Consider the following 9,365-nt stretch of genomic DNA (forward strand, 5'->3'; position numbering starts at 1 on the left):
TTCGTTTCTGGAAAATTTCAAGTTAACATACGGACTGATTCTGATTCTGGTGTGTGAAGTGAGATGGCAATCGTCAGCTATGCGACGCGATTCCACCAGACGAATGCCGTGAGAAATCTCACTTGAATGAACTCTTACCGTTTTCTCGCTGTCAATCTACGTGACGATTGTGTTATGAACTGGGAATTCTACGTGACGATCGTCGATATGTGTTGAGGTGTCGACAGCGCATGAAAGCGAATCAAAAAAGGAAATGAAATGGTAAGCATCGTTTTAGGCTGTAGAGAATCGATAGTAACGGTACAGTACGTATTAAAACATTCAATTTATCTTAAAATTTGAGAGTGCACACTTTCGCTTTTCAGACGGACAAAAATCGAAGAAGTGACTGTCCGCGATCTGTTTTTCTATATTCCCTATAGAAAGTAGACTCTTTAACTAAGAAACGTTCAAATTTTCAGGACTGTAGGAGGTATTATACCTGAGATATCACGAAATGAATATAAAACATTGTAAAAAATGTATTTCCGAAAAACTAGAGGTTAAGTGGCTTCATTTGCGCTTCGGTGTGCAGCACCTAACAGTCCTGGGCCGCCAACCAAAAGTTTTTTGGAATGGCAGAAGGTATGGAAGTAAATTCTCATTTGGCTCAAATCGTTTTACTTTTATTTCATTACAACAGATTTGTGTGAGGAGGGTATTCGTAGCCACATCGGTTGCGCGTTCGCTTAGTAAGCGATCGATCGTGAGTTCATAACTCGGGGTCCTCATTGACCATCTTTGTGTTGTTACAGAATAACTACGTCAACGCAACAATCATCAGCGATGGAGATCGATTCAGTGTCGGAGTCCTGGCCTCTCTATCCATATTCAAGCTCTGCTTGCAACAAGAAAAACATCAGGCTGCTTAGAGGCGAATGAACAGCAAAGTTTAAAGCCTCTTAAAAACAAAGAACCAACCATCGGGCTGTTGTGCTGTGAATAACACAATAAAGATCATATCAGCTGTCTCCACTGTCTGGTGTCTAACTTGGATAATGGAAGAACAGAAAGAATGCTCTTACGCCTAAATGGCTACTATGTAATGTACCATATGGTATAGAAGGAATTCTCTTACGCCAAAAAAAGGCAACTGTGTAATGTTCTATTTTAGATATGATAAACATGTGACATGTACACGATTAAAATTCGGCTCTGTTACAGCTAATATGCTAATGAGCCAGAAATAAACAAATGGGATAAAAAAACAGACTTGTGGCAACTTAAAAAAGTAAGATTATTAATAATAAAAATAAGGCCGAGGCTTTTGAAGAAGATCTTAGCAAGGCCTGTGAAGAAGCTATAGTTAACTTGTTATCGCTAAACAAAGCCGTTAACCACGAGGGTAATTGATGATTGCACCTACAACAAACTGGCACGAGTACATCGACGATCTTGCCTCTAAACCTACCTAGGCAATGGAAGGCTACATAAACAGTCGGTATGCTTCAACACAAACCAAGTATTTGAAACAGCTAACCAATTCTGCCGAATGTGAATAAAAAAAAATCATCATTTTATTTATATGATTAAACCGGGGCTCTGGCAACCCTATCCCATCCAATGCAAATTGAGCGTAGGCAGCATAAAACAGGGCTCCCACTTAGGGGGCTCAAGTATTGTTTAATGTTTGGAGTCATATATGTTAATATTTGATTACGTTGGAGAGATTTCTTTGGCAAGCGATGTTTGGATACCCATCCGGAAGCTTTCTTGACGATTTGCAATTAAAATCACAGCTGAAGAATCGCGCGGAGCACTTCATTTTAAATTTTAGGTTATGATTTCTATGCTCATGATTTTCTATGCTGGCTACTAAAAAGCGGCCATCTTAGCAATCCCTTGGATTAAACACTTTTTTTTTATTTTTCTAACCCACCTACACAGCACACTTAGAATTTAGATAGATAGTCGTGAAAAAATCTTCCCTCAGGATTTGATGGCAAAAATATGTTCATCCAGAAATGGATCTGACAAATCTATAATCATACACTTACTTGCAACAAATATTACATTCATGAACTTTATTTGACTTCTGAACTTTTTCCTTGTGTCCTTTTCTTTTAATTTGTTTTAAATTTCTGGCGCAACAGGTCCTCCGATACTCAACAATACTTCACAAATTTACTATAGAAAAAAATGTATTTCGAAACATCTATTCAATTATTCCAATTAAAATAAATTATTGTATGATTGGGCATTTCTAGTGGGTTCGAATGATCTCTGATCATCCGACATTCCATTCGCACGATGGCTGCATGCGCTTCATAATTTTCGTCATCGTCCAACCAAAATGCAAAGCTGCTTAAGATCTAAAAATAAAACTCACATTCTAAACATTTTCTTTAAACATGGATGCAGTTTTCTTACCATGATGGATTGCTCATTAAAAGCTGCTATACGAAATTTCTATCAGACAAAAGCAATTGATAACAAAAGTAGCGAGTTCTGGGACGGAAAAACATATTCAAAATTATCAATTGAGGCCGTTCCACTTGATTTCAAACACATGTATCACACACCTAAAAAACTTGAATAAACACAGATACTTGAATGAACACTGAGTCGGTAATAATTCATCCTATCGCTCACCTAGAAATGAATCTCTCACCCGCCTTCAACAATAGAATAAGTGACCACGACATGACTTTGAGCATCTCACGTCACTCGCGGCGTGGAATAAAGGGGAGTATTGCATACTAGGAATAAGATTTAACGGCATCGTTTTATTTAAACATTATTATTGAAGTATTATTTGAATCTTATTAACAAATATTCCATGTAACACCGACTATTACCATAATAGGTACAATAGGGTGGCAGCAAAAAAGGTCATGTCAAATTTCAAAAACCGACCATGTACATGTTGTTTATTGATCCAAAAAAAACTTTGAGCGCTTTGAGGCACTCCCGAATCATGTCCGATTTAGCTGAAACTTTGCACATGTAATTTTTTTGGACCAATTGTACATGGTCGGTTTTTGAAATTTGATGATTTTTTTCCATACATCCATTGCCACCCTAAGGAACACTTATTCGAAACTCCAGGAACACTATTACCATAATGGGTACATGGAATCGACATTTTCAAACTTATTTTTTATACAATTGAGACAATTAATCATCGAAATATCAGTGAGAATCTTCAAAACAGAGTTCCAACCAGGGCTTGACAATTTCGAATTTTCATTCGAAATAAGACACTTTCATTAGATATAAAAACCTTTCATTTTCATTTGACGATTTGATGATTTCGCTTCGGTGTGCTGCCGTTCTACGCATAGTTGTCCCATGTTAGTTTTTGGCAATTGTCACTTTTCTTCATAAAACGATGTTTTTATGCATAATCTTTCGGAAAAACACAAAAAACTTATTGTTTGTTCCCAATAGTTTAGAAAACAACATCAAGTTCAATCGTCCCATGTTGATATTCTAGACATAACTGTCCAACCATGATTTTTTAAACCCGTAACCATGATTGATCGAATAAAGTTAGGGCATCCTTTCACATTTCATTGAACAACAGTTTACTGCTTATAAAAAACCCTGTGTATTGGTAAACTGAAACGCTTAAAGCTTCTGGTAGACACATATGGTAGAAAACATTGATTGTGTTTTTCTCAGCTGTTGATTTTGAAACATGGGACAACTATGCGTAGAACGGCAGTGTGAAGAATGAAAGAAATGGACGTGAAGCGAAACGAGACTGTGAAGTGATATTACTTTTATTGAGCGTGAACAGAGATTAGCACTATTTTCATTCTTTTTATCGAGCGTGAACAGAGAGTAGCACTATTTTCATTCTGCCCGAGTTTGCGGCGTATTGAAAAGCGGAAGGCTCATTATTGAGTGACGATCTGTAAATTGAAGTGAAATTGTACGGCCCTGGTTCCAACTGCTTTTGAACTAGAATAAAGTATTTATTCGTAAATTTCTGCAAATTGGTGACATATTTCCTCCATAATTGGTAAACTTACCCTATCAGTGTTCGACCTGTACTTAACTACGATTTACTGATTCGGGGAATCTAGTCATTCGCGTGAATGGCATTGAGCTTCGTGTTCCACAATTGTGAACCGAAAAATATAAGAGATTTTCAGGTGGAATAAACACGCTTTTCGAATAAAAATTATGAGTGTAAATTAACTTTTCGGTATCAAGTATGTATTTTTGGGGTCTTCGCGTTGCGCGTTCGCTTACTGAGTGATCGATCGTGAGTTCAAAACTGAGGGTCTTCAATTGATCGTCTTTGTGTTGTTATATAATAACTACGTCCACCCCACAATCATCAGTGATGAAGATCGACTCACGGTTGGAGTCCTGGCCTCTCTCCATCCATACAAGCTCTGCTTGCAATAAGAAACATCCAGCTGTTGTGCTATTAATTACACAACAATGATCATATCAACTGAACAATAAAACAGAAGGAATACTCTTACGCCTGAATGACTACTGAATAATTAACCATATGTATAGATACACATAATAAACATGTAACATGAGATCAGATATTCGGACGGCTCAAAAGAACCATTAGGGGTTGGATTTGGGTAAGCGATAGTAATAATAGTATAATTTCCAGCAAGAAACTCGCGGACATCTGCCAGGTCTTTTCGGCCGAAGTCTTCCAAGCCATTGTTGGTCGTCTCCGATTCGGCGAGCGCCATTGATGCCATCGGTGCGATCAGGTCCAAACATCCATGGGTACAGGCCATCAGGAAGAACCTATTGCCCGACACAGTGCTCAGGTGGTTCCGGACACAAAGGCATTGCAGGGAATGAAGCGGTCGACCGACTCGCCGGAATCGGTCACACCGGACCGTTTTTCACCCGAGAGGTGCCGCTGGATGACGTGAAGTTATGGATCACCAAATCTTTTCGCACCTTTTGGACCGAAAGGTGATTAACAGAAAGAAGACAGTTTCTCGGAAAAATCAAGGGCTCGAATGTCAGGTTCAACGACGAGAAAAGAATGAGAGAACAACGAACCCTATCCAGACTGAGGACCGGTCACTGCTCTGTCTCACATGGATTCAACAGAGGACCTTTCCATCTACATTGCGACCACTGCCAAGTTCCCACCTCCGCTAAACACTTCCTGTGCGATTGCCCCAAATATGATGATCTGCGAAAGATCCATGGAATTAGCGGAAGTATACGAGATGTCTTGAGCGACGATTAAGCGAGAGTAGCAGCGCTTTCTGCTACTTAAAAGATGCAGAACTATTTTTCAAGATTTAGTGTCTGAACAATGGATCGGTCAAATAGATCCTTGTTCCTTCCCCTCCACGATGAATGGGATTAAGAACACTTCGGCATCTTCTACGGCAGGGCTTCTTCTCCACTGCCCTGGAGTTTTATTTTGTCAAATTATGTTTTGAAAATGGTTTTATGTGTTTAATTTTTTGTGTCATTTGAAGTAAAACTTTTTTGTAATAATTTCATGTGCAATAATTTGATCTCAAAACTTACCGCAATGCCGTCGATGAAGAGACGAACCAGTCCAGGAGGATCAAATCCTCTCAAATAAAGAATAAAAAAATTAACATGTACACGATTGAATCCGATTTTGTTACAGCTAGAATGCTGATGAGCTTAAATAAATAAACAAATGTGCCAGACTCCTTGAAACGTTTGATGGTCATGTACACGAATAATCATGGGGTTGGCCTTAAAGGGCCTCCTCAAAGCCCAGATTTAAGTATTTTACAATTACAATGTTATGGGCTATTCTGGACTACATCGCAATTTTGGATGGTATCATCAAAACAATGTTGTCAATGCTCTTTAGAAAATGTGAAATCAAATAAACATGTGATTGCGTTCGTGGTGCTCACAGTATCCAGTCTCGGGATTCTTTGGAAAATATATTTCACAGTTCTATCCAACCAGCGGAGGATGAAGGCAAAGAAAGGAAACTTTCGGACTGATTCAATTCGATTAAGCTGGAGTGAAATCATGGCTCGTTTACATTTTTACCCAACGCACAAGCATTCAAGTATCAACAAGTATCAAGTTTTCACTTTTCTCATATCTGTTTCCGATTGACAATCCTTACTCTATTATGTATTCATAAACCGCATACGATTTATTGGATGAAAGGATGCTCGATCATTTAATTCACACTCATCGCTGCAACTATCTAACATATTCCCAAGCATCAGTTATATAAATTACCTAAGCACTCGAACGATCTTCCTCCTACGAATGTCGAGGATCCTCTTTTTCATCTTCGTCCTGTTGTTCATAGATTTGAATGTACGCTTCTGTTAACGTAATCATCGGCGGCAGAATACTGGTGACATGTAAGTCCTGCATTTCGTACCACTGGTTGGTACTTTTCTGTAAAATATGGCACCGGTAGGTGCCAGACTTCGGATCGCCATCGTGCACGATGTTCGCCACCAGATTGTACTTTGTTTGCGTATGACGCTGTTTGTTCTCATCGGTGAGAATATCGCCGAAGTCTATGTTCCTGAAAATGCAAAACAAAAACGGTTCGTCTATATTAGTTGGAAACTATACCATCAACACCTACTTCACCGGAAAATTGACGATCGTTGGGTTCTTCTCCAGGAAGAAGGTATTCTTGGTGAACCGCTTGATGTACAGTATCACGAACTTGGGCAGCCGTGTTATTTCGAAACGCTTGAGGAAATTCTCCTTGTATGTTTTGTACTCCTTCTCGGACACCGAGTTGAACTTCGCCAGCAACTGGTACAGATTAACCTGAGGAATAATATTCTCCCTGAACTCGTCGATAAACAGAGGCGTGGCCGGTAAATCGCACGTCAGATAGAGGAAGGTCGAAGTTTCCTGTTTCTCCTGGTACTCATCGGTCGCCAGTAGCAGCTGCTTCTGCACATCATCCAGTTCCGTTGGCGGCAACTTTCTGGTATAAATTATCATCTCCCCCAAGAACGTTCGATTTATGACCGAAGAGTTCCGATCCTTATTTCCTCGTAACTGCTTGTGCAAACTGTGCAAGAACCACGACAAAAACTCAATTGGATCCCCTTGCTCAGTGATCTGGAACTTTTTACTGCTCCACAACACAACCGCTTGCAGCATTTCGTGCGGAGAAACATGGGCCTTAAAATTGCGAGGGTTCCACAACTTGCGAAGCAATTCGCCGAATCGTTGCACCAGCGTAAATGCCGTATCCCCCGGAGGTCTCTTGGTGTTGGCGTAATTTTTCTCGATCAGGAAGAAATCGCGGATCGGCTTGACATGCGACAGCGATTGCAAAATCACATTGCAGTAATCATTCGCCTTGATATTGTTCATTCCGACAACCCCCGGCGCGTAGAGCGTTCCGTCAACCGTTCGCGACATTTTGTGGTCTTCCTTATCTAAGTTTTTGATATCTTTCAAGGTGAAAACCGGATTGAGCACATACTTAATATCATCCAGCGACGAGTCGATGATTTCATAGTTGTCCGGCAGGCAGTAAAACTTCAGTGTGGACAAGTTCAGAAATACATGGTGCGATTCGGCCACCGAATGCGTATACGCGTGGGTGTTTGTGCCCCTTCCTTGGAAATACTTTCCACAAACCAGACAGGCGTAAACGTTTATCCTCGTCAGTGAAACCGAACACAGTTTCTCGAAGTCGAAATCGAGCAAGTGTCGATTGATGGTGTCCAGATAGGGACACTGCTTCGACCGTTTGAGCAGCGCCGGATCAGGAACCCTTGGTTTAGTGATGTGTACAACCTCATCTTCATCGGAGTTGACCTCCTCCAGTTTAGTTCGTTTATCCGGTATTGAGGAGTAGCCTATATGAATGCAATTTTAGGTTAGAGTGATAGGCATATATATAACTCCAAGATATACCTTGATTCGATGTTTTCCTTTTGCTATCAGACATATTAACGGTAGGCACTGGTGTTTATAATGTGCAAATCTTAATTACTTATTCAATTCGAAGTTTTAGGCTAAAGAGAGTACCGAATATTGCTGTAGAACTAAACAAATTACGAAAAATGTAAACAAACTTGATGTTTTCAACAAACCATAGCCCTTCAGTAGTGCAGATAAAGGGTAGAGTTACCAGATATCCACTTCGATTTTTAGTCGGAATGAACAAGCTTTTAAAATAAAAAATATAAACGAACATTTACCCTTAGGCTAGGCGCAAATTGAGACGCGTATGGCGCGAGTAACTCGGCGCGATATAGCGCCTGTCTTTGTGGCTAATGAAAACAGATGGAATGGCGCAAATTGGTCAGATGACGCGAGATGGAGGAGCGCTCGTGAGACACGACTCGCTCGACGCTGTGGCTGAACCACAGTTTCTCGTGCTGGTCATGCCGGTTGTGGTAGTTGTATTGGTGAACAATTATATAGCGCCGTGAGTCTGACACTGTATGGTTGTACCGGTCGGAAGGTTGTGTTAGTAAATAAATATATCGCACAACTCTGTGTGAATCAGACATTGTATGCGAGTGGCACGACATTTACACCAAACTGCGACTCAATATGCGCTCCACCACGCTACGTTTGTGGCACGTATGAGTCGTGTTGATAGTCTCGTGTTCGCTTACGAGCGCTATACGTTTCTCAATTTGCGCCTAGCCTTATTCACGATCGGCAATTGAATTTCACAATCCGATCAAGTTCGAATATTTTGCATTGTATCTGTTCTCCTCAATCCAATCAGGCGGTGAATATCGAATTTTCCTTGGATATGGAAATTGAATTATCCACGGATTGTACGATGAGAAGCGAAGTGTGAGAGTAGTCAAACTTTGCGTGGTTCGTACCTGTCGTCGGAAGATGAATACAGAAGTAATTAGAGCCGCCCGACGCTCCTCACGCGTTGTAGATATTCCGTCAGAAGCAGTCTCACTCTCATCGGAAGAAATAGGAGAAGAATCGTTTGAATCCAGTCAAATCCAAACGACCACATTTACCCATTACTTGTGGACAAGGAGGACTTGTTGCCAATTCCGGAAGCACCCTGTCGTCGTATGTTATTAGGAATCTTGGTCAGAGCAAGAAAGTGGAGACTGAGAAAAATCTTTTTTGTATTGCTCCTGCCTACTCGAGCAAAGTCCATAGAAGCTGGAAGCTGTGAGGGAACGGCTATACGAGCTACTATCCCAATGCGTTCCATCGGATGTTATATTCCGTCGATTAGTACATAATCTGAGCAAAAATTTTAAATTTTAAATCGAAATCTATATCATTTCAACTTGATTTTACCTATTCTTCCAATGTATTTCGATGCGCAATAAATGATTTGCTGCGGAAACTATAACTTTCATAACCATTTGTTGTTTTTGTTTTTGTTTTAATTACACAATTGTCTGACTGCTACGATG

General features: G+C 40.2%; 1 protein-coding gene across 2 annotated transcripts; it reads right to left on the bottom strand.

Annotated features, from left to right (window-relative positions):
* Positions 1-42: 42 nt before the first annotated feature.
* On the bottom strand, positions 43-8,032 carry LOC129775512 (U4/U6.U5 tri-snRNP-associated protein 2). 2 transcript variants are annotated; one of them, XM_055780341.1, is made up of 4 exons: positions 7,876-8,032; positions 6,578-7,817; positions 6,217-6,514; positions 43-188 (listed from the first exon to the last, which is right to left on the bottom strand). In XM_055780341.1, exons 1-3 carry the CDS (start codon positions 7,907-7,909, stop codon positions 6,241-6,243), a joined length of 1,548 nt encoding a protein of 515 aa, XP_055636316.1. In that variant the 5' UTR covers positions 7,910-8,032; the 3' UTR covers positions 43-188; positions 6,217-6,240. The 2 variants fall into 2 exon arrangements, with proteins under 2 accessions (XP_055636316.1, XP_055636315.1); XM_055780340.1 differs by lacking the exon at positions 43-188 and having other exon boundaries at positions 5,380-6,514.
* Positions 8,033-9,365: the final 1,333 nt, after the last annotated feature.

Source organism: Toxorhynchites rutilus, chromosome 3, assembly GCF_029784135.1.
Source record: "Toxorhynchites rutilus septentrionalis strain SRP chromosome 3, ASM2978413v1, whole genome shotgun sequence".
In the NCBI taxonomy this organism is placed as follows: Eukaryota; Metazoa; Arthropoda; class Insecta; order Diptera; family Culicidae; genus Toxorhynchites; species Toxorhynchites rutilus.

Coding starts and splice junctions, on each gene's coding strand:
- LOC129775512 (XM_055780341.1), bottom strand. CDS start 7,909: ATGTCTGATAGCAAAAGGAAAACATCGAATCAAG. Junction 7,818..7,875: donor AAGGAAAACATCGAATCAAG/GTATATCTTGGA, acceptor GCATTCATATAG/GCTACTCCTCAATACCGGAT. Junction 6,515..6,577: donor ATCGTCAATTTTCCGGTGAA/GTAGGTGTTGAT, acceptor TTGCATTTTCAG/GAACATAGACTTCGGCGATA.